The 18,602-nt window shown below is 36.6% G+C and overlaps 1 protein-coding gene across 1 annotated transcript in view; it reads left to right on the top strand.

Annotated features, from left to right (window-relative positions):
- Positions 1-18,602, top strand: part of MRE11 (MRE11 homolog, double strand break repair nuclease) — a 67,511-nt gene that overhangs the window by 602 nt on the left and 48,307 nt on the right. The window contains 7 exon segments of the mRNA XM_006193575.3: positions 321-434; positions 2,076-2,208; positions 7,016-7,176; positions 13,011-13,098; positions 14,346-14,487; positions 16,815-16,929; positions 18,118-18,303. Of these exon segments, the coding sequence (XP_006193637.2) occupies positions 415-434; positions 2,076-2,208; positions 7,016-7,176; positions 13,011-13,098; positions 14,346-14,487; positions 16,815-16,929; positions 18,118-18,303 (845 nt within the window). The 5' untranslated portion in view covers positions 321-414.

Consider the following 18,602-nt stretch of genomic DNA (forward strand, 5'->3'; position numbering starts at 1 on the left):
CCAAGCTCGAGTAGCCTATGCATGCAACTTTAGTTTCTGCACATCCAGAGTTGTTTGTGTGCTAAACCTGAAGTACAGTATGTGACCCTTTTTGCCTATTCATTTAGCAAACATTAGCTTCCATAGGGCATGGGAAAGGGAGATAGGAGATGAGCTTAATCAATGATGAAACTAAAATGGCACTGGAGATACGCTATTTTCTATTATTAGCTCTTAAAAAAATAAAAGTATAGTAGGTGCTTAGATGAAAAATGGAACTCTTCCAGAATTGCCAGTCTGCTTTTTCAAAATGTATTTTAAATAATATAATTTTGTTTTAGAATTTGGAGTCGAGTTTTCTGACATATTTGAGCACAGGACCCAGGGGTACTTGGAGAGAGAACTGGTTCTGGAGGAGCTGGACAGACCATAGAAATGAGTCCTGCAGATGCCCTGTAAGCACCTGTCTTTGGAATCTTCGTTGCTTTCGGTTTCTACAGCCCAGCAACTGTGGTCACCATAAAAGAAAACGTATTTAATAAATTATGAGAAAATAAAGAGCTTGCCTATGAACACAAGTGTTAGTCACAAAAAAGCGTATTTGGAAGGGTTAGAAATTCATACTATATGTTTATAAACTAACGATAACATGCAGCTCTAGATTGGTGTCTTGCAGTAAGTTGGCATATTGCTACAGTATATGAATTTATGTTCTTAGTTTTTGTCTTAAAATATTGAAGCTATAAACATTCTTGAACTTTAATGATTGTCCTATTAGCTAATGCAAGTCTGTTTAAGTAGATTTTTAGAGGAGTAAATTGCTCTAGTATTGAATAAATTGGAAATGAATCTGACTAAAATGAAAATAAATCAAAGGACTAGAAAAGGTTATGTGGAAAAAGCTTTAAGCTTGAGTATTTCACCCTGGTTTTAATTTCTTGATTAATACTCTGTGTTCTTGGGCAAGTTAGCAATCCTTTGAAACTTGCCTCAGTTTCTTTATTTGTATAATTGGATTAAAAATGACTCAGATTAATTTTCATGTTTAAATGAGAGAACTCAAGTGAAAATATAAGTTGCTATAGATGCCTGGAATAGTAATGTGATCTGAAAGTATTCTGACCTACCGGTATGTATATTGCAATCAGGACTGTGTGCATATCATTTTTGAAGTATCTAAAAATAAATGTTTTCTGGAAATTCTCCTGTGTTTAACAATTTGAATTTTGGAGATACATAGAGAAATTTCTTTTAAGTTTGTATGGTTTAGTGAAAACAGCCTGAGCTGTAATCCTGGGTTTTAGTACCATTTCTACTACTTTATTGTGCGATGAATCATTAATTTCTCAGTGTATAGCCTTCTCATTTTTCAGAGATACTTACTTAACCTTTTTACATGTGGGAAGATGAGATCAGAGATCCAAAATATTTTAAAGAAAGTTAAAAGTTACATTAAGTTTAAAAGAATCTTAATAGCTATTCTGTTGCTGCTTCACATGAAAGTACTTTTGGAATACTACCAAATTCAAATGGAATTGTAAATTTTAGTTACTTGGCCAAATTTGTTAGCGAAAAACTAACTTTGTATGGAGAGTAGAGTCAAGCAAGCGTCTTCAGGGTCCTGGATGTAAACTACTAACTTCCTAGGATAAAATCTACTTATAAAGTAAGGAGGAGGGCTTTTAAAGTTAACTAGTTAATTCTAATTTTCCTGGAAAAGTGCAGAGTAGATAAATAGCAAGGTTGGATACTGAGGTCAGATCCTCTTGGATTTTCGCTGTGGAACAGAATAGGAAAACAACCAAGTGTTCAGATCAGGTTACATATGAGTGTATAAAATTGGTTGTAACAAGGTTATACATTTTTGAAGCAGTTACAGAACCTTTAAAAAATCTATGTACATTCTGCATTGTATTAGTGATAGGAAAACTGTGATGTTAATGATCTGTTGACTACTTCAAATTTTCAGACCTAGTTTAAGGTTAGAAAAATGATTTTATTCCATAATTGCTAATATTTTATAGATTTAGGTTTCAATTTGCTTGAATATCCTTTTAATGAATTCTATTGAAATGTCTCTTCTTTTTTTAATACAGTGACGATGAAAATACATTTAAAATCTTAGTTGCAACAGATATTCATCTGGGATTTATGGAAAAAGATGCAGTCAGAGGAAATGATACATTTGTAACATTTGATGAAATTTTAAAACTTGCTCAGGAAAATGATGTGAGTTTGGTTTGCATTTTTGTGATTTCTATCAAGTTCCCTTACTCAAGATGCTCTTTTTCCTTCTTAAAGTTAGAGGTTTGTTTTATAGGTTCATGTATTCACATTGCCTGATTAAGTATACTGAAAGCACAGAGAAAATTTTGTGGGCTTTATTCCCTGAATTCAAGTAGGAGCTACTTTTGTAAATAGCCTGTAAAAATTTACAGATATTTATGGAGTGTTTACTGAGTGCAGGATCCGGTTGCAGTTTCTATTTGAAATGCACAGCTGACTGTCATAGTTTCTACTTTCAAAGAACAGACAGCAGATCAGTATGTGAGATAAGACAGATGTCCATAATGCCCAGATGTGAGGTCATCTGTGATAAGAGCCAAAAGAAAATTATAAACAGCATTTCCTGGAATTTTAGAGGTAGAAGAGGTCACATTTAGATGAGGATGGAAAGATGAAATTAATGAAGGAAGTGGCATTTAACCTGGGCTCAGAAGGCTGGTTGACTTTTGATGGATGAAGAACACAGAAAGTACACCTCACATGAAGGGGAGGGAGGGTACAGAGGTGGGGCAGTAGGTGTGTTAGGGATACAGCTGCTATGTTTGGCCCCCCTGAAGGTTATGTGTTAGGCAGCAGCCTGAAAGACTAGAAATGTGGTTTGAGCTGCGTTGAGAGCTTCAACTGCCAGATTGAGGAGTTTGTACCCAATTTAATAGAAAGTCTTTTGGCACCAGAGAATAGCATGAAGTCAGGATAAGTTTGAGGCTTATTAAAAGGGATGGCATGGAATGAAAAAGGAAGTGAATGCGAGAGATATTACAAAGATACAATTTGCATACTTGTGTTGGTTGTAGGGAATGGGGCTGAGGGAGAGGGGGATGGCAATGATTCTGAAATGTGTTAAGTTTGGGTGATGGTGGTACCAATAATAGACGTAGGTTTTAAATAAGGAAAATTCCTCTTTATTTTCATACTTCCATATACTTCTTTATGCGGGAAGGTGATAAATTCTGATTTAGATTCCAATAGGACATTCAAGGGAACATGCCAGCAAACGGTTGAAATGTCTGTCTAGAGTCCCAGAGACAGCTGAGGAATAAACAAATTCTGGTGACTTGCAAACGAGTGTCTTCAACCTTGACTTTTCCTCAGAGTTCTGTTCTGTTTATCTGCAAGTCCTATGTTTCTTCCTCCTGAATATACGAAAGGGGAAGCTGTCCAGAACTCTTATATTTGCTGACTGCAGGAGTTCCCCTTAGGTCTTTTTAAATTTACTTTAGTTTTTACATTTTATTTATTTATTAATCTGGGGGGAGTCATTAGGTCTATTTTTTTAATGGAGGTGCTGGGGAATGAACCCAGGACCTTGTGCATGCTAAGCATGTACCCTACCACTGAGCTGTACCCTCCCCCCCACTTAGGTCTTTTTCACTTCCTGTTCTTTCCCTCTACATCTATTTAGCATAACAGCCAAAGTGAACTTTTAAAATCATAACTCAGATCATGTCACTCTGCTGCTTAAAATCTTCCAAGTGGCCTCTTATTGAATAAATAGAATAAAAATTAAATGACAAGGTTCAACGTGATCTGGTCCCTGCCCAGAGACTTTATCCCCAACGATTCCTCCTCCTTCACGGAGCTGCATCCATGCTGGGATGTGTGTTCTATTCCAGGACCTCTGCGGGTCTGGTTCTCTGCTCAGAGCACCTTGACCTTGGCAGGGTTGACTTCTCAGTTCTCAGTTCAGGCTTTTACCTTTTAGGAGAAGTCTTCTCTCGTATCTCCAAACACTCCTTTTTCACATTACACATTTTTTAAAATAACACCATTTGAAATAATTTATTGAATTGTTTACTTCTTTATTTATCTTCTCCACCAGGTGGTAAACTCCAGGGAAAAATCTTTTCTCTTTGCTCATCTATATATCCTAGTACCTAGAAAGGATCTGGCAACCGTAGGCACTCTTATAAATGGGTTAATGAATGAGGGCATGTCTGGTTCTATCTGCTTTTAAGATGGATTCCTCTTTCCCTGAGGGCAGAGAAATTTGCAGCCAAAGGAGGTCTGTTTCTGCAGAGAATCCTGTGTCCTTTCTTTTCTGACTCTTAGGAGCTATACTATTTCTATCCCTGAGCATAAGCTTTTTTTCCCTCTACTTTGTCCTTTCCTTGTGTTTCCTCTTGTTTCCCTTCCCTGCATCCTTTAATCTTAACTGCCCCTCTCCCACAGCCCCATGCTGGTATTTCCAGGTGCATATTATATTTACTTTCCCCCATAATTTGTGTTTAGTATTTCTTCTTATTGAAATCTAAATTCTTCCCAGTTTTAAGGTCTCTGTTTTGTGGGCCTGCACCATCTAACCAGCCTTATTTTACTCTGGTTCTTTGGAGCCTTTTTTCTTCCTTTATTTCTTTTTTTAAACTTTTAATTTCAAAAAAATAACAGTCTTACAAAAGTGTTGCAAGAATAGTACAGATAATTTCTTACCCTTCAGCTAGATTTCTCTATGCTTTCCCACATTTGATTTATCTTCTCTCCACACTCGTGCGTACACACACATGTGTACATACACATACACACACTTTTTTCTGAACCACTGGAGAGTAAATTGCATATATAACCACAGCGCACTTATCAAAACCAGGAAACTGATACTGATTCAACACTATCATGTAATTTTCAGGTGCTGCCCGCTGTCTGGGTGATGTGTGTCATAGCAGTTTGGGGGCAGGTCTGTGGAGTCTCGGTCCCAACCCAGGATTTCTCTTGCACTTAGTTTCATGTCTCTTTAATGTCCTGTAATTTGGGACATTTCCTCAGCCTGCCTTTGTCGTTCATGACCCTGACATTTTTGAAGAGTCCAGGGTAGTTGATTTTGAAGAATATTCCTCAACTGGAAACATCTGATGTTTCCTGGTGGGTAGATTCCCTTGGGCAGGAGAACTGCAGAAGCACGTTGTGTCCTCAGTGTTCCCTGGAGTCAAACCAGTTTTTAAAAACACTAAACCTTTTTTTTGCTTGTGATAAAATACACATAACATAAAATTTACCATCCTAACCATTTTCAAGGGTACATTTCAGTAGCATTCTAAGCACATTTGTGTGGTTGTGTAGCAAACTCTAGAACTCTTCTCTGGCAAAAGTGAAACTATACCGTTTAAACAATGACTCCCCATTCCTTTCCCCCTTAAAAATATTGATTTTGTTTTTGTTTGATTTCTTCTATGGTTTTGATTTTTTTTAAATAAACATTCATTCATTCATTCATTTATTTTAATGGAGGTAATGGGGATTGAACCCAGGACCTCATGCATGCTAAGCACGTGCTCTACCACTGAGCTCTAACCTCCCTCCCCCCTTGTATGTCTTTGATTATGATCATTTTCTTCCTTTACTCAAATCGTGTTTAGTTTTGAAGCTTAAATCCCACATTTTTGTTGATGCTTTTTTGACTATGGTAGGGGTAGAAATCTCTTCCCTTCTAGGTTCTTTGGCTGGTCTAATAATTAAATTGACATAAGACAGATTACCAGGAGAAAAACAAATTTCAAGTGTACGGGAGCCCCACAAAAATGTAAGACCTCCCCAGCAGTGAGGTAATTGAGGCTTACATTCCATCCTGAGCTGAGGAGAAGGGGAAGGGGGTCCGGGGCTTCATGAGGAAGGAGGACAGTTTACAGGGAGATGAGAAGAGTAGATGTTTGGCTAACGGGGGTTTCCGGTGCCATGCAGATGAATCTTTCTAATGTCAAAAGTTGTGTCTGGTAATAGCTCTCTTTCTGGTACATGCCTCCTATCTAAATTCTTTTAGGCTGTTAAGAGAGGTAAAAAAGCTTTCCCTGACCTGCTGGGTCTTAATAGCCTTCAGCTCAAAACAGTCCACATGCCAAAGCGGCCCATTTTGGGGTGATGCGTTTGGCCCCCTCCCCCCATTACTGTAGCCCACAGTGATCTGTAGTGTTGGCTTCTTGTGTATAATTAAGAACTTAATCAAATTTCTTTAGGTAGATTGTCCGCTTCTTGAAAGCACATTGGACTTTTTTTTCTGTATGATTTCCCCTTCTTTCTGGGTGTTCCTGAGTGCTCTTCCTTGAAATCTCACTTATCTTTCCTAGGGCAACTCAAATGCCACTGTGTTATTAGCACATCTTCCCAGACTTTGTCCTCAATGAATTTCCTCCCCTCAGTTAGATTAATTGTCACGTCATCTCTGCTTCTGGTTTGTTTACATATCTGTTCTAGTGCGTGTCAGAGTCTGACTTATGTTTAGATACATAGCAGTTTGTCACTTCTGTTAGATTTGGAATGTAGTTAGGATACGGATCGTGTTTTATTCATCACACCCAGCATAGGGTATGACACATTGTCCGTATTAAATGACGACAGGGACGTCATCTGTTTTGTAGATTGCTAGTTCCTTACCTGTCAGGGCCTGTAGGAACTCTAAATAGTTGTTGAATGAATTGAGTGAATAATTCGGATTGAATTGGCTGTCCTGTCCATAGGTTTTATTAGAGTGCTAAGTTTATGTTTGATTCGGGTAACTTTAAAAAAAATATGGTCACTCTGGGTAGCATGCGTCAGAGACTTAGTGTAGTAATTTGAAGATGGCTTCTCTGAAGGTGGCCCAGGAACCTAAGTTGGAGTCAGATTAATAACCAGATTGGAAGGCCCTTTGAATAAATATGAAGTTTTAAATCTCCATACGTAATAGTATCTTTTACAAGATTTTTTTTATCACTTTGGTCTATAGTTTTAAAAATTTTACCTATAGAACATACTAATTTACACACTATTTTCTTTTGATTAGGTGGACTTTATTTTGCTAGGTGGTGATCTTTTTCATGAAAATAAACCCTCAAGAAAAACATTACACACCTGCCTTGAGTTACTAAGAAAATACTGCATGGGAGATCGTCCTGTACAGTTTGAAATTGTCAGCGATCAGTCAGTCAACTTCGGTTTTAGTAAGTAAGTATATTTAAGTATTTAAGTGAATGTTCCCTTGTGTGTAGTATTTTCTGTATAAGACACATAAACACACTAACAATTAGCCATTTTACCTTCACTGTAAGTTATTTTCTTTTTCTTTTTTTGGGGGGTTGGGGTTTGGATTTTTTTTTTTCATTTTTCAGTTTTATTAGTTACAGTTTGACTGCACATATACAATATACTGCATGTATTAGTTATTTTTAAAGGAGGTACTGGGGGGTTAAACCAGGACCTCGTATATGCTAAGTGTGCACCCTACCCCTGAGCTACGCCAACCCCCCAAGTTATTTTCATAGTAAATGTAGTTCTTTGAATTTTCTGAACATTATTATATTAATTTGTGTTTCCCTAATTAACATGAGACTGAGTATCTTCTTAAATTTTTATTGTGCTTTTGGTATCTCTTCTGTTCATATCCTTTGCGTATTTTATAAACAGGGGTTTTAGTCTGTTTGTACTGAATTTGCAGAAATTATTTGCATATTCTAGATACTAAGGCTTTGTTAGGCATATTTTTTCCCCCAGTCAGTGGATTGTCTTTTGACTTTGTTTATGGAAGCTTTTGTTGTCAGAAATATTTAATTTTTATGTATGTAGTCAAATACATTGTCCTTTTTCTTTAAGATTTGTGCATTTGGGACTTATTTACAATATCCACCTAGAACCCCACGTCATAAAGGTACTCTCATGGTTTTTCTTCAGCGTTGTACGGGGTACAGCATTGCGTTTAGTTAAAATGTTCTCATAGTCTCCCTCCATCTTTGCCAGTTCCTCAGTCTTTCCTGAACAACCCTGATGCTTTTGAAGTATATTGGTTAGCGTAAATATTTTGTAGAATGCCCCCCAGTTTGGGATTTCCTCATGATTAGACTAGGGCGATGGGTTCTGGGGGAAGAATATTCCATATAGGTTAAGTGCCTTTCTCATAGTGTGTAGAGGAGTGCCTGCTGTCAACGTGGCTGGTCCTTGGTGAGGTTAAACTTGGTCATTTGAGTAAGATGGAGTCTGCCAGGTTTCTCCACTGTCAGATTACTCTTTTTCCCTTTGCATACACTGTTTGTTAGAAATGAGTCTCTAAGTCCAGCCAACACTCAAAGACAGTTAAATTTCTTGGAGTGAGGAAGGAGGGTCGAAGAACTTACAGGCATGTTAAAAACCACCACAGTGATTAGTAAATATTTCGGAAGAGGCTGTGCAGCTACTCTGTTTCTCCTTAAATTTTGTCCAGTAATTTTAGCATTCATCATGACTCTTGCCTACAGCAGTTGTAACTATGGTTTATAATGGTGATTTTCTGTTTCCCACTTTCTTTCTACATTTTTAATTGGAATTCTTCTGTAAAGAAGATTTGTTCCTTGTCCCCCATTTGCTTCTTTATTTATTCAATTGTCGGGTAGTCAGAACTTACTCAATTTTTTATATCAGTATCAACTCATTTTTTTCCCTTTGGGTTACAGTTTAATACTATTGTCATCTACTTTGTTGCCCAAATAAATTTTTTCCAGCTTTAGCCATTGGGCACTCTTTCAGACTGGCTCTTGTGTCATTTCAACATACTCATCTTTTTTCACCCTCTTTCTTTCTTTTTGGCACTGTAAGATGCGCCAGGCTAATTCTGTATTTTCCCTTCCCTAACTTTAGACTCATCAATTTCTTCAAGAAGTCTTGGTTCCTTTTTGGAATGGTATTTGGAAGCTAGAATCTGGATATTAGGCATGGGCATTGCTCTTGTCTTGTCACTGCTTCTAGGCTCTCTCAGTGCACACAACTAATAAATAAGTAAATATATATATATATATATAAAATAACCCATGAGACGGACATAGCCATATTTATTTCTTACCTATTATGTATACATATTTTAAAAATGAGTTTATATTGGGAGGTAAATTTTTTGAGACTTAAATGTAAGAAAATGGCTATTTTTAACTTTGGATTGATAATTTGGCTGAGAATAGAATTAAGATTTCAAAAGGTTTCTATAATTTTTAGAAAATTCATTCTGAAAAGAAATTATAGTTCTGTTTAGGCCACTATTGACATTACAAGGTGGGCGACCTCACCTGGCCAATTAATAATGCCCGCTCTGAGCCTGACCATGAATACGAATTTCCTTATAAGATCACTCAAGCTCAATCAAAAACAAGCAAAATTTTAACCCAAAAATGTAACTTCTTGATTATTAAATCCTTACTCGTGACTTAATTAACGTTACTAACTGTATTACTGATATCCTGTCTATTTTATAAGATTGTTGTCTCTTACATTTCCCTTTGTTTGTAACTAGACCTCCAGGAAGATTGATGATGGCTAAACATCTTGAGGAAAAAGATCAAATTTATAATCCTGCATAGAATAATTGTAATAGTGTGATCCTAGGTATGGGAATGAGCAACAAGGGGTAAACATTTCCTGGATCATGATAGACTAGTAAGACAGGTGATCCAGAGAATTTTTAGTATCAACAGGGCCTGATCCAAAAACTAGCACCTTGAGTGGCACGTCAACAGATTATTCACCTGATCTAGGAATGAGCCTTCCTAGCACCGTGGGACAAAATTGGTCATGAAATGTCTCCCAAAATATTGGTCAAAGTTAGGACCAAGGGGGAGCAATGTGGACAAAAATACTGCAACCACATCAGTAAACAAAGAGTGCTGAAACCAAGTCATCAGCGGCTGCCGCCACCCACCAGTGGGGACAGGCCTGCAGCCCAGCCTCTGCAGCCACTCACTAATGGTGCCCCGTGAGCGGACTCAGAATAAGAAAGGACAAAATAATGGCCCTAGATAGCTAGGTGCTTGTCAAAGGAATGAATTCAATGAGCCCAAATGTTTGCTTCCTCCCATACATAGAAAAGCACTAAATTCTTTAACTTGAGATGCCTGGTTTTCTTTAGATAACAAGCAATCTTTTATTGTTCCAACTACCTGGTCTTTGTTGTAAAGCTCCTATATATCCTAGCTCTTCCCCTACCTCTTCGGAGCAGTCCCTCAGAGCCATCTGAAGGGCTGTCATCCGGTCTCGAGTTCTCCAGCCAAATAAAACATAACCTCAACTTAAAAAAAAAAAAAAGATTCCTGTAATTTTTAACTTACGTCCTTGTTTTTAAGAATTCTGATCAGTGTCTTTACCTGTCTTCTATTCAGTTATAGAGTGTTAGTGTTTTCTTCTTTCTTTCATCTTGTTTTTAAACCGCTCCGTCCGCCCCAAAGACGGGTTTACCTGTTTCTCTGCTCACTGTTGCTGCTTCTTGTATTTCATTTCTTTTGTCTAGATTCAGGTTTCTTTCTAAAGTACAGTTTTTACAGTTTCTCACTGGCTGTTGGTGAGTGGTAAACTATTTTGTATTTCTTTTGAGGAGTCTGCTGTAATTTTACTTGCTGGAAAAACAGTATAACATAGTGGTTAAAAGCACAGATTCTGGTACAAGACTGTCTCAGTTCAGATCCTGGCTCTGTCCTACCTGGGTTTCATCATTATGAGATAGAAGAAGAGCAGTGCTGAGCTTACAGAGTAGGTGTAAGGAGTAGTTGAGTTAATAAGAAAATTGTATAGAATGGTAACTGGCATAAAGAGAACATTCAGGTCACCATTTTGTTTCTCCTCATTGCCCTTAGCATTTTGCTGTCTTACTATGACATGTTTAATTGTGGATTTAGTTCTGTTTATCCTGCTTGGGCTTCATGCATTTCAATCTAAGACTTTTTTCCCCAGAAATTTTCAGGTAAAGAGATAATATAATACCTTGTGATATCACTTATCAGTATGTGGAATCTGAAAAAGCTGGACTCATGTAAATGGAGACTAGAGTGGTGGTTACCAGGGGCAGAGAGTTGGTTACAGTTAGAAATATTGTATTCTGAAATTTGCTAAGAAAGCAGATCTTAAATGTTCTCACTACAAAAGAGAAATGGCAATTTTATGACATGATGTGGGTGTTTAAGTGTGCGTTAAGCTTAAGGTGCTAAGTAAGCTATAGTGGTTATCATTTCACAGTATGTAAGTGTATCAAATCAACACGTTGTATACCTTAAAGTTATGCAATATTATATGGCAGTTATATCACAATAAAGCTGGAAAAAATAGAGTATGTTATAATGCTGCAGTAATTAAAAATGTGGTGTGACTCATAAATTGATAGGCAGGTAAGTGGAAGAGTATGGAAATTCCAGACATAGCCTTAGTACAAGTAGGAATTTAGTGTTTGATAATAAAGGTGGTATCTTGCATCTCCAGGAAAAATATGGCTTATTTAATAAAAGAGCTAGAAGAAACCGTTAGGCTTTTAAAAAAAAAAAGGCATGGGAAAGACTTTTCTAGTATTACGTCAACCCAGAAGCCATAAAAGAAGAGTTTGATGTGTTTGTCTTTGTAAATTTCTGCATGACAAGAGCTGCCCAAAGCAAAGTCAAAAGTCGAAGTTTAACCAGGAAGAATATTTGCAACTCATTGCAAATTAAGGTCTGATTTTCCCAGCAGGTAAATAGTTCTTTTAAGTCATTAAAAAAAAAAAATCCATGAGTTAATAAAAAAAAAAAGTAGGTAAAGAATACAGACATAGTTCACAGAAAAAGAAATAAAGTTGCATTTAAACACATTAAAAGAATACGAAAGATACAAAATGAGGTATACTGAGGTATTTTTCTCCTACAAGATTGACATAGATCAGTGGTAGTTCTTAATCTTGGGTGTACATTATCATTACCTAGGAAGCTTAAAAATACTGATGCCCAGTCTCTAGGTCAGTTAATTTCTCTGAGTGTCTTGGACATTGTTGGATCTTAAAAGATTCCTGAATAATTCTAACATGCACCTCAGGTTTTAAACCACTGGCATAGAAAGCTTGATAAGTATTATGTTGGTGGAGTAAGGGGAAGAGGGGTCTCATGCATTGCCGTTATATTGTGTGTAAATTATACAACCTCTATGGAGGGAAATTGGCAGTAATTATCAAATTTACAAATGCATGTACCTTTTGGCCCCACAATTTCCTTCTAGGTATTTTCCTATACTCTCACAAGGGCAACTTTGTACAAGAGTACTCACTGTAACATTATTTGTAAAGCAAAAGACTGGAAATAGTCTGAGTGTCCACTGATAGGTAACTGCTTAAACGCATTATAATAATCCATACTGTGTCCAGCCCCCCCCCAAGAAAAACTGCAAGGAAGCTCTTTATGTACTGACATGGAATGAGTTATAAAATATGCTATGTAATGTATATAATGAAGACAGGGTGTAGAAATCTATATTGTGCTGCCATTTGTGTAAGAAGGAAGATGCATGCATTTGCTTCTGCAGGTGTAAAGTATTTTTGCACAGTTACGCCAAGAAATTGCCTAAAGTAAACTTGCCTTTGAGAAGAGGAGCTAGGTGGCCAGGGGCAGGAGTGGGTGGGAGACTTTATAGTTATGCAAGTAGTAAGCGATAGAGCTGGAATTTTTAATCTGTCTTTTGGATTCCTAAGTGGGTGTCTTTCTTCCCCTTCTCCTTCTACAAATAAAAACCTTGTACAAAGGCTTTTGCGAATTGAAAGCCTGTTCCCCTATTCAGAGACACAAGTCTTTTATGCAGTTCACAGGCGTCATTTACTGTATGGTTTTCTCTAAAGCGTAGTACTTTGAGAGCTCTTCAGCCTTGAATTGAAATGAATTTTTGCCTATGACTTTTTTTTTAAGCTCCAAACTTGTGGTCATTTGCCAACTTAGCTCATCCAGTTTGCCTATAATTGCATTCATTTTTTGGAGGCGGATAATGGAGGAAACAGCTTTTGTGTCTTATTATAGAAACTAACTTTTTTTTTCTTTAAGGTTTCCATGGGTGAACTACCAAGATAGCAATCTCAACATCTCAATTCCAGTGTTTAGTATTCATGGCAATCATGATGATCCCACGGGGGTAATTATTATGTTCTTACAGTTTGTTGAAATTTTAGAAACTATCTGTTTAGTGTGTGGAGAGCATTCTTCCTCTTCTTCCCAGGAATTTTTAGTCAAATTGAGTCAAAAATTCAAATTGACTTTTTATTATTCATATAAGCTTCTATGCTGCTTTTTAGGTAATTTTTAAAAATCTGGAATAATAATTGGTGTGAGAGGTGTGCTTTTATTTCATGAGTACTGAGGTTAACCATAAGTAACCAGGAGGAGGGGTAAATACCTAACGTTTGTATAACGCTTTACAGTTTACCAAATATTTTTACATCTTTATCTCATAAAATCTCACCTGTAGGAAATGATTGTCTCATGAACAATTTTAAATGTAAGTTAGATCATCTTACCTTGTTTTTGATACGGAAGTACAGAGGGTCCTCAACTTACAATGGTTTGACCTAAGATTTTTCAGCTTTAGGATGGTGTGAAATTGATGTGCACGCAGTAGAAACTATACTTCGAATTTTGCGTTTTGATCTCTTTCAGGCTAGTGATATGATGCTGAGGGGGCGGCGAGCTGTAGCTCCCAGTCAGTCATATGATCATGAGGGGAAGCAGCTGCTGTACACACAACCACTCTGTTGTTCACTTTTGGTACATTACTCTGTAAATTACACAAGATACTCAATACTTTACTATAAAAATATTTATACTTTTTCTCTGTAGGCTAACCTAAGTGTTCTGAGTGTATTTAAGTTAGGCTGGGCTAAGCTATGATTTTTGGTAGATTAGGTGCTTTAACTGCAGTTTTGGATTAACAGTATTTTCAATTTACAATGGATTTATTGGGACCTAAACCCTTTGTAAGTTGAGAAAGATCTTTAATAGTAGGGGTCCTGATCTCAAAATATCTTTTCCTTTTACCTGGAAATACATTATAAATACTAGTTAGCTAGTCTTTTTTCCTCACCTCTTAAGAGGTCTGCTTAATATTACAAAGCACTGATTTCATGGCTGGTTTTTAGTTTTCAGCGGACAAGACATCATGATAAGTTTTGGTGAAATGTTAACTTTGCATTTAGCATGTGATTCCAGTCGCAGTAAGTCACTTGTAATAGGAAAAGGTAGCAATACTTTTACTATTGTAATTGAGAAGACGCTGTCCTAATCTATATTTTTGTAACTATCGAATATACTTTTAATAAGTAATAATATATGCAAATTACTTATTTTTAGATATACATTAATATTCTTTGGAAATATTTTGCATAGGCAGATGCGCTCTGTGCTCTGGATGTTTTAAGTTGTGCTGGACTTCTAAATCACTTTGGACGTTCAATGTCTGTGGAGAAGATAGACATTAGTCCAGTTTTGCTTCAAAAAGGAAGCACAAAAATTGCTCTTTATGGCTTAGGTAAGATGGTTTTATTTTACTATTTATGTCAATAAATGTTTAATTGCTTAAGCAACTAGGAAATCAAGTTCTGGAGTTAACTTCCTTGCTGTTTGAAAAAGTGAGGCAAATTTAATTATTCCTTATGGGTGACTTTACAAAATAAGAGGTTTTGATAGAAATTTCTTTTTAGATAGTGCCAGTCTAGAGTTGTCATCTACACTACTCAGAAAATTTGCTCTCTCAATTTCACTATCTTCAATTTATTTAGTGTCTAGTAGGCTAAAGCTTGTTTGCTAGGCTTTATTCCATGTGACTGGAAGATCAAAGACTATTTTTAGGGTGCAAAGTCTGTTTTTTGTGTCTTCCTTGGATTAAGTTCAACTTGACATTTGTTTTATGAATGCAATAGCTTTATTGTTTTTGTTGTGTGTAGAGTATTATAAAATTATATTCATGTTAAACCAACCTTAAAATATCCCAAGAAAAATTGGGAAGAAATTTCATGCCATAGCCTCAACATAGTTTTTATTATTTTTGGACTGATTTTAGTATAATAGAAGCCTGAGAAGGTCTTATTTACTGCATTTCTCTTTGTATATGTTTTTAAAAGAGTAATTAGGGTGGGTGGTTTATTTAAATACTTTCACTAGGAAGCATATAGTCTTTGCCCAATTTTCATAATTTCTCCAATGAATAGAAAAGCATTGTTGTTATCTATATTTTAGAGATATGGAAAATGAGATCAAGTTATTATGTCTGATTTTGTAAATGATAGAGCAGGAAGTGAAGTACACTTTTTTAAAAAGCTACTAACAGGTGTTTTAATCACTGCAATGTTAGGGGTCATATTTGCAGAAAATGTTGCTCTTCCCACTTTCAGAGCAAGGACAGACCCCATTATGCCTCAGTCACTGCCAGAAGCCACCTACTTCCATCATCCGTTTTCTCCCAGACTCTCATCTCATCCTGTTCTGTTACCATTAACTGGACTCCGTCTCTACCCGTCCCCGCCTCTCTCACCCCAACCCTTCCCTATCTAATTAGCAGACTCCCTCCTGTCCTCCGTCTCTGAGCACTGCCTGTACTCTCCAGCCTGCAGTGAACCTGGTCCCTGAGGATGCTGTGTCCCACACGGTTCTCTCCCGGCCTCTTCTGGGCTTCAGAAGAGGCCTTGCTCCCTGCTGCCGCTTCCTTTCCTGCCTGCAGACTGCCCCCTTGCAGCCAGTTGCCAGCTGGCTAAACTGCCCTCCACTCTCTCAAATTTCCTACCTACCTACCTTCAGTTTTTATCAGTGTCTCAGTGCTTCAGCCTCTAAGTAGATCAGCCTTCCAGTGTCCTGGATTTTATATGCCTTGGCTTTTTCGTCTTCAGTTGTACGTTCTGCATTTCACCATCTATTTCTTTGTCCATACTCTAGGGATTCCCTTTAGAGGCTAAGCCTCTTCTAGCTCTCATACTTCTGCGTTGTTGGCTTTCTTCCCAGGCCTTCCCTCATCACTACATGAAGTGGCAGCCTTGCCCCCACCCCCACCCCGACATTCCCCATATTAGCATTCTGACTTTTTTACCTTTTATAATATTTAAAATTACAATTTATAGTGTATATTTACCTGTTTTTTTTTTTTTTGACCTCCTTCACTTGACTAATGTGATTCCTCAGGGCACAGGGAGAGTTATTTAAAAGTCATTAAATTATTGGAGACAGTGCATCCCTGGTGTCCTCTTTACTTGCTGCAAATAATAAATCCCTCCTCCCCCTCCAAAAGAAAGTCAATAAATTATTAAAAAGCACAGCATTTTTATTTAAAAACATAATATATCATTCTATTATTTTTAAATACAGGTTTTTAATTGAAGTACAGTCAGCTACAACGTATCAGTTTCTGATGTACAGCACAATATCCCAGTCATGCATATGTATATGTATATTCATTAAATACAGTTTTTAATCTCATCCCTTTTAATATCTGTGTATTCTATAATGTATGTTAGATCAAAAATACATATATATTTATAATAAATAAAGGGAAACTGAAAAAGTTTCATTAGAAATTTTAATAAGAATTTAAGCACAGAAAACTCAAATTTTTATTCCACATTTTCCAGATTTTGAAGGTATATATGCTTGACATGGAAAACATTCTCTGAATGCAGCTAACTGCTCAGCAGCTGTCATGCGCAAACTTAGAACGTATTTATTTGTAAATAGTGATACCAGATTTCAACTATCTCTCTAACAGAAAAATGAAATACTCAGAGAAGCACATGATTTAGAAGCAAAGCATACTGATTTTTAAAAACCAAGTACAAAACCACTTATAACATAGTATAACATCCATTTCAGGCTCCATTCCAGACGAAAGGCTCTATCGAATGTTCGTCAATAAAAAAGTAACAATGTTGAGACCAAAAGAAGACGAGAACTCTTGGTTTAACTTATTTGTGGTTCATCAGAACAGGTAAAAGTATTCTCTAAGAATTTTTGAATCACTTATTGAGGTTCCCCCAAACTCTGTTTCCAAGCTTAGCTATTTCTAAAATGCACCTTATTCTTTGGAAGTTGTTGGGGCTGGGGGTATAGGTCAGAGGTAGAGTGTGTGCTTAGCATGCTTGAGGTCCTGGGCTCAATCCCCAGTACCTCCACTTAAAAAAAAATAAAATAAAATTGTCAGTGCAGGATCAGGCAAGACTTAGATATGCACTGTGTGACTGCCTTTTGAAATTGTCTTTAGTGTGTGTGTGTGTGTGTGTGTGTGTGTGTGCGCGCGCGTGCACCCGCACACGCGTGCATATACATACATTATTGTGCTTGTTTCCCCACTAGAGCAAGGACTGTTCACCACTGTGTCTTCAGTATCTGTATCAGGCCTGGGATACCTGGCACATAGTGCAAACTCAGTCAATAGTTGTTGAATGAGTATCAGTTTTTGTTAAGTAAATGCTGGTTGAAGTATTTGAACACTTACTTAAATTCCCAGTGATACAAGTCAGTGTTAGGGAAAACTTTTCCTCCTTGTCTTCATCACTTTGGGTTTTCATCTGTCTTTTAATAATAACAACTAATCTAGGTATAAAATGAGAGTTTGCGAGTCACGTGTTCATATGATGTTTTATTAAACATTGAAAACTTATCTCTTATGTGAGACTGACATTCTTATTTCCATTATTTTTATAATCAGGAAAAGAAACCTGTTGTTAAAAAATAACTGGACATATGTAGACATTTGTTTTTATTCTACAAAGCTTAGACCAAACTCACTTCTATTTTTTGTGCTCTGTTTGGTATCCACTCAGACCAATTGTCAGGTTTTTACTATTGGTAGAGCTCGTGCTTTTCTGACCCTCCCACAAGGGGAGTTATTCTTCTCCAAAGCCTTTTGTGATCTGCCTCTAATGTGAGATTGACCACTTTCTCTTTTGAGGTTTCTATTTGTCTGTGTCTTACAAGTTTGTAAACCCTTTGAGGGTGGGAATTAGAAGTTATCTTTGCATCCCCGATCCTTTGAACTGTTTCTGGTGTATATAGAGGGAATATAAAAAACTTTAATGAATGGAGAAAGAAAGACCTATATAGACCTAGTTAATAAGAAATTTTTCTATATCACAGGACATTTATAATATTTGTTTTTTAAAAATCTTGGCATTAGGAGTAAGCACGGAAGTACTAACTTCATTCCAGAACAGTTTTTGGATGACTTCATTGATCTTGTTATCTGGGGCCATGAACATGAGTGTAAAATAGCTCCAACCAAAAATGAACAGCAACTCTTTTATGTATCACAGCCTGGAAGTTCAGTGGTTACTTCTCTTTCCCCAGGAGAAGCTGTAAAGAAGTGAGTAACTATTACATTTTCCGAATCAATTTTTAAAAATACTTGCTATAATAATCTAATCATCTCACAGGTTCAAGGTATTGATGGTGTTGTTATTTATATAAGATAGAATTTATTTATAAAGACTGATCATTCAATATAATCTTCCTATTTTCCCAGATTTTAAGCTGATTTCAACAGGAGGACATCCCAATGACATAAATTATTTTGCTGCTCAGTTTGGCGAATTTAAGACTAACATTTTTATTAATTAAATTTTAAGTTAGTGTACTATAGAAAAATTAATGGACAAGTGGCTT

This window comes from Camelus ferus, chromosome 10, assembly GCF_009834535.1.
Source record: "Camelus ferus isolate YT-003-E chromosome 10, BCGSAC_Cfer_1.0, whole genome shotgun sequence".
Classification (NCBI taxonomy): domain Eukaryota; kingdom Metazoa; phylum Chordata; class Mammalia; order Artiodactyla; family Camelidae; genus Camelus; species Camelus ferus.